This window comes from Clarias gariepinus, chromosome 7 (genome assembly GCF_024256425.1).
Source record: "Clarias gariepinus isolate MV-2021 ecotype Netherlands chromosome 7, CGAR_prim_01v2, whole genome shotgun sequence".
In the NCBI taxonomy this organism is placed as follows: domain Eukaryota; kingdom Metazoa; phylum Chordata; class Actinopteri; order Siluriformes; family Clariidae; genus Clarias; species Clarias gariepinus.
The window spans coordinates 23,574,129-23,593,208 of record NC_071106.1 but is presented as its reverse complement, the minus strand read 5'-3'; the positions used below and the strand labels follow the sequence as shown (position 1 = coordinate 23,593,208).

The 19,080-nt window shown below is 41.8% G+C and overlaps 1 protein-coding gene across 1 annotated transcript in view; it reads left to right on the top strand.

Annotated features, from left to right (window-relative positions):
* The first annotated feature begins 11,002 nt into the window (after nt 1-11,002).
* The window catches only part of kti12 (KTI12 chromatin associated homolog), a 32,458-nt gene continuing 24,380 nt past the window's right edge, over nt 11,003-19,080 (top strand). The window contains exon 1 of the mRNA XM_053500363.1: nt 11,003-11,224. Coding sequence (XP_053356338.1) covers nt 11,074-11,224 — 151 coding nt within the window. The 5' untranslated portion in view covers nt 11,003-11,073. The remainder of the gene's footprint in view (nt 11,225-19,080) is intronic.

The following is a 19,080-nucleotide window of genomic DNA, read 5'->3' as shown; positions in this document are numbered from 1 at the left end:
CTGTCCTTGACTGTTGTGTAACAATGATCTAGTGTCCTTTTGCCCCTGGTGGTGCAGGTGATGTGCTAATAAAAGTTCGGTGCTGCGCGTTTCAGGTTGGCACTATTAAAGTCACCCGTCACAATAAGCGCAGCGTCCCGATGCTGTGTCTGGTGCTGTGTGAGTGCCTCATGCCGCTCGCATAAGGCAGTGTCCGTATCCGCTTGTGTTCGAATATAAACGGCGCTGATTATTCAATTCAATTCAATTAAATTTTATTTGTATAGCGCTTTTAGCAATTTTCATTGCCGCAAAGCAGCTTTACATAGTCAAAAGAATTATTTAGGTTTGTATGAAATGTGAATTTGTATGGATCAAAATGGTCAGTTTGTCCCTGGTGAGCAAGCCGAGGGCGACAGTGGCAAGGAAAAACTCCCTGAGATGGTAAAAGGAAGAAACCTTGAGAGGAACCAGACTCAACAGGGAACCCATCCTCATTTGGGTAAAACAGAGAGCAGTAAATGATCTTCATTTATACAGTGTGTAGGGTGGCAGGCAGTTTAGCATAACAGTTGATGTTAATATGGAGTCCAGGTAGTTTTTGAAGACTCTAGGTAGACTTGTAGGAAGTTCCAGTCCTAAACTAACGAACTGTCAAGTCCCCAGAGAAACAGTTGCCAACACCAGTCGAGGCCAGAACCATTTTCTAGGTAGAGAGACTCATTCCCAGACACCAGACGCATCCCAGAGAGACACACGGGGCATCCATGTGACGAGATCTTCAGCCAGAAGCGGGGCACCAGGATGGGTCAGACAGGTCCGGAGGGCAGAGGGAGTCTGGATCACTGGCAGCTCGGGAACGACATGTGTAGCTCGACAGAGAGAGAGTGAAAGGGGGAGACAGGAGGAGAGAGGAAAGAGAAAGAGGGGGGGAAAGAGAAGAAGAGGAGAGATGGCAGTTAGGTATGGTCACAGTCACACAATGTATAATGTGAATGTATATTAACTGTAGAGTGCAAGCAGAGACTCCGGCAGGACTAACTATGACAGCATAACTAAAAGGGAGAGCCAGAAGGAAACACAAACATGAGGGCTTCCTGACATGTAAAGCAAACAATCACCTCACCGTCAGCAAACCTGAGTGATCAATGAGAGTGAGGAAGACAGCATCCAAACATACCAGTTCACCATAATACTCTACGTCCATGAGTCCCCCAGATCTGCTCCTTTACCTATGGAAAATCTATTTATAAAAATGCTTGGCTAAATAAATAGGTTTTTAGCCTGGACTTAAACACTGAGACTGTGTCTGAGTCCCGAACACTATTTGGAAGACTATTCCATAACTTTGGGGCTTTGTAAGAAAAAGCTCTGCCCCCAGCTGTATTTTTCATAATACGCGGTACTGACAAGCAGCCTGCAGCCTGCATTATGACCGATGTGATAACGATGTGACCAATGTGAACTCCCGAGGTAGATAAAAAGGACGACACATGATGGACAGTAGTTCCAGATTTGGTGTGCAGGAGCGTGGAAGAGGAACAACGCTCGCGCTGTTTCACCAGCTGCTGTTCACCAGCTGCTGTTCACCAATAAAACACACGCGCCTCCCCTTGACTTCCTTGAGTCCCGTGTCCTTTCCATGCGGTGAACCGAGAGGAACTTGGCCGGCTGGATGGCGTGGTTCAGCACCGCCGGGTTCAGCTGTGTCTCGATGAAGTAGAGGAGATTGTAGTCCCGAATGTCTCTCTGGAACTTTGACCTGAAGGTCATCGAGCTTGTTCTCCAGTGACTGGACGTTGGCGTGCAGGATGCTAGGCAGAGGTGTGCGGTGTGCACGAGCACTCAGCCTGTTCCTGACGCCGGCTCGTTTCCCTTGTGGCCACGGCTTCGCTTCGCGTCCTTTGTTGTCCCTCTTGAAGCCATCTTGAATATCCGAATTTAAGCCACAGTACACTGTAAAGACAGTGAAACATGGAGGCACAAGCATGGGGAAGCTTCTCGCACTATGGAGTTGGGCCTATTTATCATATTTCAGGGATCATGGAGCAATTTGAGTACATCAGAATACTTAAAGAGGTCATGTTGCCTTGTGCCGAAGAAGAAATGACCTTGAAATGGGTGTTTTACCAAGACAACGACCCCAAACACACCAGTAAGCGAGCAGCATCTCAGCCCAATCCCCAGACCTTAATCCAATAGAAAACTTGTGGGATGACAATAAAAATGCTGTTTCTGAGGCAAAACCAAGAAATGCAGAGGAATGTTAGTGTGGGGGGTGTTAGTCCAAGTACTGGAGAAACAGATGAGTCTTAAGTTGTCGTTTAAAGATATAAATAAATGTGATTTAAATAAAAAATTATATGAATATGGAGCTTTACTCACTTTTTTCAACACACTGCTATTATTTTGAACACTACTGTACAAGTTGAGTCAACTTAAGATTTTAAACTATGTAAATGTTGTGTCAACTAAAAAGCAATGTAAAATATTTAGTTTGGCCAGCAAATTGCTCTTAAAAATAGCTTTTTTTTAAGAGTTGTGCAATTATGTAGCTATTCAATAATTTAAAAACATTAGTGTAATTATTTAAATAACAACCAAAATTATGCACAATTAGATAACGTCTCAGTTATAGGCTTTTTATTTTTAATAATTGTTCTTATATGGCTCTTTGTCAGGGTAAATCATTTAGTGACAGCCCTGTAACTTTCCATGTAAAACAGGTATATCTGCATGAATAAATATTTACCAGCTCCCCAAATAATTTCTCTTTGATAACCTGCTTAGGTGCCTCTTTAGGAACGGTAATATTAAAGAAGTCTGCTATGGAAATCGAATCTCTTTTACGACAACGATTATACACCTCCAAAATGTGAAGTAATGTAAACGAGAGTAAATCAAATTCCATATTCCTGAATACCCACTTCAAAAAAGAGCAAAAACAGCAAAGCAAAAGAACGAAAGAGAAAAAGTACACTTACCCCTTCCTCGTTTCAAATGTTCCCAAACAAGCAGTTCACGATCCACAACCGGTAACCACTTTTTAACAACCTAAGTAGATGAGCCCCCAACCAGAAACTTGTAGGTCATTCCTCTAACAATGCTCATTGATTTTCGAGCTACAAGCTTCCTCCTCATCAGAACGTTCTCGGGTGGCCTGCGTCATCACGCTACTAACCGGTAGAGCCAGGGAGTGGAGCACAGCCCTTTGGGAAGCCCATGATCCTTGCGGGGAGAATTTCGAGGACTTCTCCAAGGAGATGAAGAGGGTCTTTAAACGCTTATTTGTCAGCAGGAAGGCCGGAACTAGGTTATTAAGACTTTGTCAGGAATCCCACTCTGCCTATGACTATGCCATTGAGTTCTGTACCCTAGCTGCCTCTAGTGAGTGGAATGACAGAGCCCTAGCAGATGTTTTTTTCTGGAAGGGTTGTTAGAAGCTCTCAAGAATGAGCTTATCTCTCATGAACTTCCCACAGACCTCCATGAGCTCATGGATCTCGCCAGGCGGATCGACTCACGTCTCCATTTAAGATGAACATCCAGAAGTGTGCCCCCCGCCAGGAAATCACCCCAACCCAGAATAGGGGTCGTGTGCCCTACTCTGAAGCAGAAGATTCAAGAGGAGCCCATGTAGCTAGGCAGGACTCGCATTTCTGACGAGGAGAGACACCAACGCCGTGTACAAGGGGCTTAAGGACACAAGCTTAAAGACTGTCCAGTAAAATGGAGCCTTCCCCTGGGAGCCCTAGAGGGGGCGTCCTCTCAACAGACCCCCACAACCACGTCCCCTACTTTCCGTAAACCTAATCATCGGCGGCCAGGCCCACCCAATTAAGGCACTCATTGACTCCGGCTCCGACCAAAACTTGATCAGGGCCTCTACTGTCAAGGCATTAAAGATCCCTTGTGTACCACTGGACCCTCCACTCGCCATTCAGGCCTTGGATGGGAGCCAGCTTCCACCCATCATGCGTCGGACTCCTCTGTTAACTTTAAGAACATCAGGAAATCACTCTGACGAGATCTGCCTCTACGTCATTGACAAATCACATGCTGCTTTGGTCCTCAGACTTTCCTGGCTAGCCCTCCATGGTCCCCAGATTGACTGGAACAAGCATGACATCACGGGTTAGAGTCCTTCATGCTCCACGACATGCCTGCACTCAGCACTTCCTTAGGCTTCTATCCCGGTCACGCCCAATAAAACCCCGGACATCTTCAACGTCCCCCACCGAATACCATGATCTCAGGTAGGCCTTCAATAAGACCCGATCGACCATATGACTGTCTTATTGATCTTCTTCCGGGCACCTCTCCCCCAAAAGGCAGACTTTACTCTTTGGGATGCCAAGAAAGGGAGGCCATGAATAAGTACATCACAGATTCCCTCGCTGCTGAAATGACCCGTCCATCCTCCTCACCTGTTGGGGCAGGGTTTTTCTTCGTCAATAGAAAAGACAAGTCCCTTCATGTATTAATTATAGAGAGCCTAACGAGATACCCATCAGGGATCGCTACCCGTTACCACTCATGGCCACTGCCTTTAAACTTCTTCTGGGAGTGGACATCTTTACCAAACTCGTCCTACCAAATGCTTATTACCTCGTCCGCATCCGGGAGGGCGATGAGTGGAAAACAGCCTTCAACACACCCACTGGGCACTACCAATATTTAGTGGTTCCGTTCGGACTGATCAACGCCCCTGCCATATTCCAGGCCCTCATTAACAATGTCCTCTGCGACATCTTGAATTCTTTTGTGTTCGACATTTAATCTTCTCTTGAGGTCTGGAGGCCACGTTCGCCACGTTTGCCAAGTTTTGCAAAGGATCCTAGAGAACAATCTCTTCGTTAAAGCTGAAAAGTGTAAGTTCCATTCAACTTCCACAACGTTCCAAGGATTCGTTATCTCTCCCTCCAGACTGGAAATGGAGCCAGCCAAGGTCCAGACCGTCTCCAACTAGCCCACGCCAGCCTCTTGATGTGACCTCCAACAGTTCCTGGGGTTTGCAAATTTCTGGGTATTTGCCTACTTAGACGACATACTCATCTACTCTCGTACCACCGAAGAACATATTATCCATGTCAGAGCAGTTTTTAAGAGATTGCTTGCCCATCAGCGGTACTGTAAGTTGGAAAAGTGCGCTTTTCACGAGCGCTCCACCACTTTCCTGGGCTTTGTCATCTCATCCCAGGGTGTGGCCATGGACCCACAGGAACTGGAAGTTGTGCGTCATTGATCCCTACCCAGGACCCTTCAGCGGTTTCTCAGCTTTGCGAACTTCTACTGTCGCTTTATCCGGGGCTACAGTACAGTTGCAGCATGACTAACCGCTCTGACACGACCTTCTTCCAACACTTTTCACCTCAACGCCTCTGCTACTTCTGCGTTCCAGGAGCTATGTCGCCGCTTTACCACTGCTCCGATTCTTCTTCACCCTGATGCAAAGAAGCCATTCGTTGTGGAGGTGGACGCCTCAGATGTGGGCGCCGGGGCTGTTCTCTCCCAACGAGGTCCAGACCAAAAACTACATCCATGTGTTTTTTTCTCCAAAAGGTTTTTCCCCACTCAGCAGCGATACGGGGTAGGGGACCATGCTGGCCATAAAGTGGGCCTTGGAGGAATGGCGTCACTGGCTCCAGGGAGCCATTCATCGTCTGGACCAACCACCAGAACCTGATCACCATCCGCAATCTAAAACAGTTGAATCCCAGACAGGCGCGGTGGGCACTGTTTTTTGAACAGTATGATTTCCATCTCTCCTACCATCCGGGGTCGAAGAACACCAAGACAGACGCTCTCTCCAGACAACACAAAGGAGACGCCCCCCGGACAGGGGCCAGTGGAGTGGTGCAATGATTTTTGAAGGTGGTAGGACAGGCGGGGGGCCTGTCCTACCACCTTCAAAAATCATTGCACCACTCCACTGGGACCTGGAGACGAGAGTCCACCAGGCGCAGGCCGAGGAAACCGCCCCGGCAGGTGTGCCACCCCTCTCCCCTATCAGGACATCCTGGGAATCAGCGCACCCAACAGTTCATCCACCGTGCCTTTTGGTGGCCGTCCATGACAAGAGACGTTGAAGAGTTCGTTCAGGCGTGCCCAGTGTGTGCCAGGGCCAAAGACACCAACCAACCAACTCCCACCCACTCCCCATCCCCCGCAGGCCCTGGACACACATTGCCGTAGATTTCATCACAGGCCTGCCAGTTTTAAAAGGAAAAGACACCATCCTCACCATCGTAGATTGGTTCTCCAAAGCCGTGCACCTAAAATGACAGCCGAGCTAATACTAGAACATGTAGTCCGTTTGCATGGGTTCCCAAAAGACATTGTCTTAGACAGGGGGCCACAGTTCACCGCCCGGTTCTGGAAGGCCTTCTGCCGTCTGATCAATTCAACCTGTAGTCTCTCTTTAGGATACCATACCCAGACTGAAGGTCAGACAGAGCGGACCAACCAACAACTGAAGCATTATTTACGATGTTTCATCGCCGATCGTCAACACTCCTGGGCTCACTACCATATCTGGGCTAAACTCTCGCATAACCTCCACACCTCCTCAGCCACCAACTTAAGCCCATTTGAGGTGTTCAATGGTTTCCGAACTCCGTTGTTCGAACATCAAGAACCAGAGGTTGGCGTACCATCAGCCCAACAGTTGGTCCGCAGGTGTCAACGGTTGTGGAACAGAGAAAACGCTGCCATCAGACGAGCCAACCACCATCTTCATACTGAATCTCAAAAACGTTCCTCCAGGTGGTCCTCGACCATATCGCATCACCCTTTGAATCAATCCTGTCACCTACTGGCTCCAGCTGCCTGCAACACTCTAAATTCATCTGGTTTTACACACCTCGCAGCTAAAACCCTTCACTACCTCTCCTATGGTTGAAATAATAAATGAAAAATATGAATAAAAATATATTAATATAATTATAATATTAATAATAAATAAACCAAAGAATAAAAGAAAAAAACATAAATTTCTAAAATATTAAAAGCCATTCTAAATAAATGAGTCTTTACAGACCTCCCTTTGTTTAAAGCAAAACTAATGTTGCATAACTCCGGTGGAATGGTATTCCAGAGTTTAGGACCAGCCACTGCAAAGGAGCGATCACCCCATTGTTTGCACCTTGACTGAGGGACCACTAGTAGGTTTTGGTTAGCAGAACATAAAAAACGTAAGGCTCTACTTTGTTGATAAAAGCTTACTGCCAGACCATTAAACTGAATCCGGAACTGTAGTGAAAGCCAGTGGAGGTGATACAGGATTGGTGTAATGTGATCATATTTACGATTATTGGTCAGCATATGAGCCACAGCATTCGGTACAAGTTCAAGACGACGTAGACGAGCTTGAGTGATTCCAACATAAAGTGCGTTGCATTAGTCTAGCCGCAAACTAATAAAAGCATGAATGGCTTTCTCCAGGTCGCTCTGATTCAAAAAGGGTTTGACCTTTGCAAAGAGGTAAAGATGAAAAAAGCCTGCCCTCACAACAGAGTCAATGTGTGTGTAAAAGTTTAAACTTCTTTTTGGGGAACCACCAAGTCACACTTTCGTTGGCTCCCAGAGCACATGCCTTTCAATGAACAAAGAGGCATTTTAAACCATATTTAAAGTGTGCCAGTAGGGCAAAACATATATACATATATTTACTTAGTATGTTTTATTCCTGTGTATGTTTGATTATTTTGCATAACTTAAAAGGTGTAATAAGCATTTACAAACCCTTTTTATTAAATAAAGGAATGAATGGGTAAGATATGTAATGTTTGATATCAATCTAAAGTTGGCGTGATTTAAAGAATGATGGTGAACACGGAAAATTGGAAGCATGAACAGAGCTCATGCACAATTACTTTATAAATGTTATTAAAACCAACCAGATGAGCCCACATGACAGCCGAAACACCGGGCTAATGCACAAAAGGAAGAACCACGTGAGGCGTGGCCAAGACCCGCAACCGCATCTGATTGGACCAATCACCCATGGGACGGACTCACTTCAAAGAGTCAAAACCAGCAAGCTCAAGCAGAATTGACCACCACAATAACCAGCCTCCAACAACCTCTTCCAAGCAGTGCGGGCATCTGCCCTTGTGGGCGTTAGGCCACCTCTGCTGGCGTCATCCACTCTTCGAGAACTCTCAACAAAGAAACCCTTAGGAGAAGTTCCAGAGCGCCGCCATTGGTAAATAGACAACCAACGCCTTACTGAAGGGCTTTCCCGAAAGACGTCATCTCTACAACAGTGCATCATATAATATATAAAATATATAATCAGCAACGCCGTAATTCTTTTCGCTAAAGGCGAATCACAGGATGAGAGCTAAATGTAATGCAAGTAAACAAACAAAGCTGCACATCATGTGACTTTCTCTGATCTAGTAAACAGTACTAGAAGAATTCATTAACTTTCATCCTCCAAACTGTTTGTATGTTTGTGTGTGTGTGTGCAAGTGTGTTCAAGTAGCCTAGTTTCATGTGTCATAAATTAGTTTAATAAATTCTTGTTTCTTTATAAAGGACTGTTGTCTTGGTCATGTATTTTAAAGTTTCAACATTTGCCCAGATCTTACATTACCTTGCTCGTAATTGATAAATACCCCGTTTTGTATTATCTTTGTTGGCTGTGTGATAAATTGGAATTGGTAAGATACACTCAATTGTGCCATACGGTGGACGGATAGTGTATAAAGTGTATGCTATAAATTGTAAATCAGTTATTCAAATTAACCCGAAGCGGTAATTTGATTCAGTCATTCTTTGTCATTATTATGAAACCCTACACAAGTGAGACAGCAAGACACATTTACAGCATACATGTAGCTATTGGAAAAATATTGGGCAGTACCCGGGGAATAGGGGGCATGGGTGCGATTAAAACCCGACAGGGACTAGGACACACAACACTAAAGAAAAACCTTTACAAAACAGTCCAACGTCCAACTGGGTCATGCAACTGTTGACTAGAAAAAAACAAACCGCGGTAAAGTTGGTTTTATATTGGACATTCGTCACATATTTGAGATTACTCACTCACTCATTCGTCTAAAGCGCTTTACCCTGTATTCAGGGTCGCAGGGGGCATGGAGCCTATCCCAGGAGACTTAGGGCACGAGGTGGACAGGGTGCCAATCCATCAAGGGCACACACACACGTACACACTCACACACTACGGACAATTTGAGAATGCCAGTTAACCTAATCTGGAATTCTTTGGACTGTGGGAGAAAACCTGAGTACCCGGAGGTATCCCACCAAGCACAGGGAGAACATACTCCATGCACAGAGATGGGAAACGAGCCTGGCCGGGATGCCTTTTTTTATATATATATTTTGTTTTTTTATATTGCTTATTTTATAATTTTATTCAATTAATTTTTATTTGTATAGCACTTTTAATGATTTACATCATCACAAAGCAGATTTACACAATCAAAAGAGTTAAGTTTGTATGAAATGTGAATGTGTATGAATCAAAATGATATGATTGTCCCTGATGAGCAAGCCGAGGACGACGGCGACAGTGGCAAGGAAAAACTCCCTGAGATGTTAATAGGAAGAAACCTTGAGAGGAACCAGACTCAACAGGAAACCCATCCTCATCTGGGTAAAACAGATAGCAGGGATTGATGTGCAGAATAATATGCAAGACTGGAAGTTCAGTATAAGAGGAGGAAATAGAAATGGAAAAGTGGAACCAACCCCAGTCACCACACGCATTCCAGGCAGACCACACGGGGCATCTATTTGATGAGATCTCCAACCAGAAGCAGGACTCCAGGATGAGTTAGACAGGAAAAAAGGAGAGACGGAGAGAGAGAGGAAAGAGCAGAAAAGGAGAAACCAAAAGAGATGGAGAAATAACAGTTAGGTATGGTCACAGTCAAACAATGTATAAGGTGAATGTATATTTAGTGCAGAGTGAAAGTGGGGACTCCGGCAAGACTAACTATGACAGCATAACTAAAAAGGGAGAGCCAGAGGGAAACACAGACATAGTTCACCTAATACTCTACGTTCATGAGTCCTTTTGATCTGCTCCTTTACCTAAGGCTAATCTATTTACAAAAATGCTTGGCTAAATAAATAGGTTTTTAGCCTGGACTTAAACACTGAGACTGTGTCTGAGTCACGAACACTATTTGGAAGACTATTCCATAACTTTGGGGCTTTATAAGAAAAAGCTCTGCCCCCTGCTGTAGTTTTAACAAGCAGCCTGCATCCTTTGATCGAAGTAGGCGTGGCGAATCGTAAGACACTAGATAAAATAAAATATAATAATAAAATAAATAATAAAATATAAAGCAAAATATATTTTATTAAATATTAAAATATATAATAAAATTAGTATTTTGTATCATGTAATTTTATATCTTAAACAATATTTATTTAGTGTAAATATTTGTGTATTACATGACAAACCCCTGCAAAATAAATATGCCACAAAATACACATTATATGAGAATTTGTATTAATGGTCACAGCGGCTGTCACGTGCCTAGGGTTCATTATATTAGTTAGATCATATATGATAATCATAAACTTATGACTTTATGTTTTAATATACTATTTGATAGAGGTTATGTAGGGGGATTTTAGCGCAGCGTTTCTGAAAGATTTAGCTTTAGCAGGCTGTAAAGGAAGAAGATCTAAAAACCGATTCATTTGTAATCGGTTCTTTTTTCCCTCCAGATTAAGAAAATACGCTATTTTTCATTTTTGTGTGTTTATTTCTCAAGATACAGAAGGGACAATCTCGAATGTTTGGCGAATGTTTTTGGCTCGGAATAACACATTTTCAAAAGTATTTTTGGGAAAATAACATGGAAACTCACATGGAACTGGAATTGCAGTGCTCTGATTATATATTTGAATGATTGGTTTAGGGGAGAGGATATATTTTATTTATTTATTTATTGGTCAAAATACTATTCTTAACTTCAGTCCAACAGGTGGCGGTAATGCACCTGCAAGCATACTGCCAAAAAAACACAACGAAGAAGAAACAGCAGCAGAAGAAGACGAAACAGCGTGTGTTAGATTAATATTTTAGCTACCATTCCAGTACACAAAATGCCTTTAATTATAATATGTGGCTTTCCGTGCAGCGGCAAAAGTCGCCGAGCTCACGAAATAAGAGACTACTTCTGTAAAAATACAGATAAACAAGTTGACATCATTGGAGATGAAATGCAGGGTATTGATAAGAACACGGTGTATACAGGTGAGTTTGAGTTAAACGTTTCGGTCTTAGCTAACGTTAACTATATAACTACAGTACATAGTATAAATATTTACCCTGTATATTTAAGTAATCGAATATGTTGTTTCGGTGTTGTTGTGGTGTTATAACAATCCATGATAAAAACAAATGCATAGACAAAAGTTTAAGGGAACGTGGGGCAGACACTGCGATTTTTATTAATTGTATACTTACACTGCAGGTTTTATCAGCCTTCCCCGTGTTGTCGTAGTTGGCAAAACCCCCCCTAAAAATGGCCTAGCGACGCCCATGATTTTAAAAGTTTATTTTAGTTTTACATTTTTATTTTAAAAATGGACCAGTAACAGTGCTGATTCCTTTAATACTCAGTTTGGGTTTATTTAATAGATGTGATTTTATTACCTAGTAAGTTAATTTTATGGCTTAAATGCAGACTATCTCGCATTGTTATTATTATTATTATTATGAATGTCTTGACACTGTATCTGAAGAGTCTCTATTATGGCACATATGGTTTTGCTCCACTTTAGACACTGTCAGATACCTTATAGGCTTATACATTTTTATTTTATTTTTTTAAGTAAAGAGGTTCCCACACCTATCAGACTGTTGTTACTGATCTCAGTGGCACGCGTGTAACCTCACGCAGACGAGCTTTGCTCTGAATGCACGCTTCCTGTGCTGTTTTTATGGGGGTGGGGCTAAGAAAACTAATCTTGATTGGGGGACCAACTTCGACACAACACCGGACGACCTGAAATTGCAACCTCTTTAGTGATGATATGCAAAGTCATTATACACCATGCATCACATTGACACTAACAATAACAACATATATTTATTCCTTTATTTATAAAATTAATAATATTAATATTATCCATTTTTCAGTCGGATAGTAATTTACGACCTGGTCCCTAACTTAGTAAACAAGATGCTGTTAGCGGATGTCTGCCACAAATCGGAATGTGGTAGCCGGAGCGCAAATAAACAATGTCCAAATTCAAACCAACTTCACTGCAGTCTCGCGCTACCATTGGTTTACCTGTTGGGTCTCCTACCATGAAACCAGTGTACAGTGTAACCTTGGATTGTAACTAATCCACTAATCTGCGAGCGTCTTGCAAGACGAGCAAAATTTAAAATATATTTTAACTTAATATACGAGAGTGCTCTTGACATATGAATCAATTATCACAACTGAGTCAATGGTTCTTCTCTCTCTTCCGTTGTGGGATTGTGGGTAATTATCTCACATGCTCAATCTTGGTGTGCATGCGACTTTTGTATAGTTAACATCAGTGTGCGTGTCTATTATTTATTGTAACATTATGACCGTGTTTGTGCGCGTCATTAGATAGGTTCCTTGTTAAAGAAGTTTTCCTGACAGAGCAGTGTTTTCATTTGTGTGTGTGTGTTTCTCACACGTGCATGTGTTTGTGTGTGAAAGAAAGTCCTATGTTCATTTTATATATATATATATATATATATATATATATATATATATAAAATGTAGTATACACTCACCTAAAGGATTATTAGGAACACCATACTTATACGATGTTTGACCCCCTTTTGCCTTCAGAACTTTCTTAATTCTACGTGGCATTGATTCACCAAGGTGCTCAAAGCATTCTTTAGAAATGTTGGGCCGTATTGATAGGATAGCATCTTGCAGTTGATGGAGATTTGTGGGATGCACATCTAGGGCACGAAGCTTGCGTTCCACCACATCCCAAAGATGCTCTATTGGGTTGGTGGGGGCCATTTTAGTACAGTGAACTCATTGCCATGTTGAAGAAACCAATTTAAAATGATTCATGCTTTGTGACATGGTGCATTATCCTGCTGGAAGTAGCCATCAGAGGATGGGTACATGGTGGTCATAAAGTAATGGACATGGTCAGAAACAATGCTCAGGTAGCCCATGGCATTTAAACGATGCCCAATTGGCTCTAAGGGGCCTAAAGTGTGCCAAGAAAACATCCCCCACACCATTACACCACCAACAGCCTGCACAGTGGTAACAAGGCATGATGGATCCATGTTCTCATTCTGTTAACACTAATTCTAATTCTACCATTTGAATGTCTCAACAAAAATCGAGACTCATTAAACCAGGCAACATTTTTCCAGTTTTCAACTGTCCAATTTTGGTGAGCTCGTGCAAATTGTAGACTCATTTTCCTATTTGTAGTGGAGATGAGAGCTACCCGGTAGGATCTTTTGCTGTTGTAGCCCATCCGCCTTAAGGTTGTGCATGTTGTGGCTTCACAAATGCTTTGCTGCATACCTCAGTTGTAACGAGTGGTTATTTCAGTCAAAGTTGCTCTTCTGTCAGCTTGAATCAGTCAGCCCATTCTCCTCTGACCTCTAGCATCAACAAGGCATTTTCGCCCACAAGACTGCCGCATACTGGATGTTTTTCACTTTTCACACGATTCTTTGTAAACCCTAGAAATGGTTGTGCATGAAAATCCCAGTAACTGAGCAGATTGTGAAATACTTAGACTGGCCCGTCTGGCACCAACAACCATGCCACGCTCAACATTGCTTAAATCACCTTTCTTTTCCATTCTGACATTTAGTTTGGAGTTCAGGAGATTGTCTTGACCAGGACCACACCCCTAAATCACAATCAATCAATCAATCAATCTTTTTACATCCATGGACACTATGGACAATTCCACGCACACCTACCTTCATATCTACACTACATGTTTACGTTTACATCCTGGACCATTGCACAAAAACACTCTAATAACTTTGCACACTTACCTTTACATCTACACTACATGTTTACGTTTACATCCTGGACCAGTGCACAAAGACACTTTAATAACCTTTGCACACTTACCTTCACATCTACACTACATGTTTACGTTTACATCCTGGACCAGTGCACAAAGACACTTTAATAACCTTTGCACAAAGACACTTTGTTCTATGCATATTTGCACACCATCTTTCTTACAAAATATCAATTTCTCAATTTCTTAAATGTTCTTGTACAGTACAGTATATTTCAATTTGTACAGTATATTTCTATTTTTATGTACAGCATATTTCTATTTTTAGTTTTATTTTTCCTAGTTAAATTTAATTTTTCTATTTAAATTTTCTATCGTATTTCTTTTATTCATATTTATTTCTTATTATAAGCTTTAATTCTCTTTTAAGGTCACTGGCAGTCGTATAAGCATTTCACTACATTTCGTACTGTGTATGACTGTGTATGTGACAAAAAAAATTTTTTTTTGAAATGCATTGAAGCAACTGCCATGTGATTGGTTGATTAGATAATTGCATTAATGAGAAATTAAACAGGTGTTCCTAATAATCCTTTAGGTGAGTGTATATACAGTATATATATATATATCTCAACAAAAATATAAATGCAACACCTTTGTTTCTGCTCCGATTTTTCATGAGATGGACTTAAAGATCTCAAATTCATTCCAGATACACAATATTACCATTTCTCTCAAACATTGTTCACGAATCAATCTAAATGTGTGATAGTGAGCACTTCTGCTTTGCTGAGATAATCCATCCCACCTCACAGGTGTGCCACATCAAGATGCTGATCTGACATCATGAGTAGTGCACAGGTGTACCTTATACTGCCCACAATAAAAGGCCTCCCTGGAATGTGCAGTTTTGTCTCACAGCAAAATGCCACAGATGCCACAAGCATTGAGGGAGCGTGCAATTGGCATGCTGACAGCAGGGATGTCAACCAGATCTGTTGCTCGTGCATTGAATGTTCATTTCTCCACCATAAGCCGTCTCCAAAGGCATTTCAGAGAAAATGGCAGGTCATCCAACCGGCCTCACAACCGCAGACCACGTGTAACCACACCAGCCCAGGACCTCCACATCCAGCAGGTTCACCTCCAAGATCGTCTGAGACCAGCCACTCAGACAGCTGCTGAAACAATTGGTTTGCATAACCAAACAATTTCTGCACAAACTGTCAGAAACCGTCTCAGGAAAGCTCAACTGCATGCTCGTCGTCCTCATCGGGGTCTTGACCTGACTCCAGCTCATCGCCGTAACAGACTTGAGTGGGCAAATGCTCACATTCGATGGCGTCTGGCACCTTGGAGAGGTGTTCTCTTCACGGATGAATCTCTGTTTACATTGTTCAGGGCAGATGGCAGACAGCGTGTGTGGCGTCGTGTGAGTGAGCGCTTTGCTAATGTCAATGTTGTGGATCGACTGGCCCATGGTGGTGGTGGAGTTATGGTATGGGCAGGCATCTGTGGACGAAGAACACAGGTACATTTTATTGATGGCATTTTGAATGCACAGAGATACCGTGATGAGATCCTGAGGCCCATTGTTGTGCCATACATCCATGAACATCACCTCATGTTTTAGCAAGATAATGCACGGCCCCATGTTGCAAGGATCTGTATACAGTTCTTGGAAGCTGAAAATGTCCCAGTTCTTGCATGGCCAACATACTCACCGGACATGTCACCCATTGAGCATTTCATTTTCATGCTTTCATTGTGGTCGCTTGGGTGATGCTTTTTTTCACGTGATGGACTAGGTTGGTTGTGTTGCCAGTTTTTTGTTTTCACAAACCGACGACATATTTTACAGATCATTTTAATCTGTGCCTCGTAATTTTTTGGATAGCCAAACCACTTCCATAAAACGGAATTCGTGCTACCTTTTTTGTCGACAATTTCAACATCTTTGGATAATAACTTGAGGTTAGATTCACTTTCGTCGCTGCTTCCACTCTTTTTTTTTTTTTGTCGTTCTGGTGTCAAGTTTGCTCCGCAAAGTGCGGTAGGAAATTAACTTTGACGTGTTGACGCAAGCTGTTGTCGTTCTGCTGTGTGATTGGCTCTTAGATTAATCCATATTAAGCAAAAAATGTCTAGAGCTTATCTTCGTTATTAAAATAAATCGTGATTCTATATGATATATATATTATATAAAATCTGATTTGGGGGTAAAATCTGTCTGAATATGTGCAAAGCTCCTCCAAAACAGCCCAAAGTGGCTCAATAACATTATATCTGGTGACTGGGCAGGCCGTAAGAGATGTTCAACTTTACTTTCATGTTCATCAAACCACTCATGGTGCGGTAGTCCTTGGTAGTAACCCAACATCCTCCACGAGCGACGTCTCCTTAAAGGTCCCACACATCCCATTTTTTATTAAATGTTAATATGATTCTTTAGGGTCCTAATGAAAAGTTTGTAATTTACTTTAATTAAAAATTCTCAATGGTTGTGTAAAAAAAATACTACTTTTACCTGGTAAAAACTAGCTCTGTTCTCAGCAACCTGTTTCAGTACATGCTCCTTTAAATGCTTATGATCTCTGCTGAGCCCCGGTATAGCCACGGTAGTGTAGTCCAGTGCGGGCAATGCTTTGTGGGTAATGCAGTCAAAAGCATTGCCCACAACGCAGTGCGGGCAATGCTTTGTGGGTAATGCAGTCCAAACTGGAAAATGCTGGAATATAGAGCCTGAGTCTGTTTTCTTAAGTAGTTTTTGGTTTAATTTAGTTACTTCTGTTAAATGTGGTTCTTCTTAGTGGTATGCTGACATTACCCTGTATACTGTAGCTCTTGATAAATCACAAAGACTTGCTGTCTCCATGAGCGCCAACAATTTGTCCTCTTGTGAACTCTGTCACCCATAATGTTGTGTGCATTGCAATATTTTAAGCAAAACTGTGCTAGTATTCTGCTAATTAAACCTTCACAATCCGCTCTTACTGGTGGAATGTGCAATCAATGAAGATTGGCCAATAGGCTGGTCAAATTTAACCAGGAAACCTCCAACACTAAATTGGCCAGCATTTTAGTTTTATTATCCAACCCCTGTATATGATAAAAGCATAATGCATATGCTGCTGGGATAGTGTTAAAAAGAGTTGGAGGGACCTAAGAACAGTTTAAATTGAATTATATAGTAGACCAACCACATTTACAGTGGGTAGTTCAATTTTCAATTAAATTTTATTTGTATAGCGCTTTTAACAATTTACATTGTCACAAAGCAGCTTTACACAATCAAAAGAATTAAGTTTGTATGAAATGTGAATGTGTATGAATCAAAATGATATGATTGTCCCTGATGAGCAAGCCGAGGACGACGGCGACAGTGGCAAGTAAAAACGTCCTGAGATCGTAATAGGAAGAAACCTTGAGAGGAACCAGACTTAACAGCGAACCAATCCTCATCTGGGTGAAAACAGATAGCAGGGATTGATGTGCATGATATTATGCAAGACTGGAAGTTCAGTATAAGAGGAAATGTGTAAGATTAAAGTCCAGTTTGTTCCTGGAGGCTCAGGTAGACTGTAAGAAATTCCAGTCCTGAACTATTGAGCGACTAAAGTCTCAGGTCCTCAGAGAGAAACTGTCTGCATCAGTCGAGGACAGGACCACCTTCATGGAAAAGTGGAGCCATCTCCAGTCACCACACGCCAGAGGTGTGAACTCGAGTCATGTGACTTGGACTCGAGTCAGACTTGAGTCATGAATTTGATGACTTTAGACTCGACTTGACAAAATATAAAAAGACTTGCAACTCGACTTGGACTTTAACATAAATAACTCGGACTTTCACTTGGACTTGCGCCTATTGACTTGTAAAGACTTGCTACTTCCCATAAAAAGCCCAAAGATAAAAAGTATGTTAACACGGACCGCTCTATCTCTGTTTATGTGTCTGTGCGCGTGTGTGTGACAGAGCGCATGCGCGCATTCGGCACGACATCCAATCAAAGTACCGTAGATTCTTTTGATTCGACAGCGTCCAACACGTGACAACAACGTGAACGCGCCAGTTCAATTGGCTACATGCGCGGACCACTGAGCTTTTACAGAATGCAGTAAAGGCCAAAAAGGAAATTGTTAGCGTTTTTTAATCCCCTGACGAACTCTAGCCATCAGGATGTGTTTCCCTTGTTATCTTGGACATATTTAGAATGATGAACCTCGGCTGAGTCACTTGTAGGCTGTAAACATGTCAGTACATGCGTTGTATTGTTTATATTTAATCACTGGTATACACTACCCATGATTTGCTGATTTCTTTCATATGCAGTTTGGGTTTATTCAAATAATGTGACCTAGTGAATTGACATCACATGGATAAAATGCTAATTATCTCGCATAATAATAATAATAATAATAATTATTATTATTATTATTATTATTATTATTATAGAATATTTAATTATAATAATACTTATTATTATTAATATTATAATGTATAATATTTAATTTATATATAATAATAATAATTATTATTATTATTAATTTATATATAATAATAATTATTATTACTATTATTATTATTATTATTAATGTCTTGAGACTGTATCTGACGGGTCTCTATTTTGGCATTATGGTTTTGCTGAAAAGGCATATTTGATATGAAATATCAGACAAAATACTAACATGTTTACAGCCTACAAGTGACTCAGCCGAGGTTCATCATTCTAAATATGTCCAAGATAACAAGGGAAACATATCCTGTTGGCTAGAGTTCGTCAGGGATTTAAAAACACTAACTGTCCTTTTTATTCTTTACCGCGCTCTGTAGAATCTCAGTGGTCCGCGCATAACCCTTCGCGGGCGAGCCTTCTCCTAAATGCGCGTTCCCTGTGGCCTTTTCACGGGGGTGGGGCTAAAAAAACGCATCCTGATGGGGGAACCAACTTCGACACAACACCGGATTGTTTGTATGAGGTAGCCTATGTGAGTGTATCACACAAGGTAGTGAGCAAAGTTCTTTAATGTTATGTGAAGAAAACAACGTTATCGTTTGTATGAAGTAGCCTACTTTATTGAGAATATGTGCTACCATTTTACATTGCTACT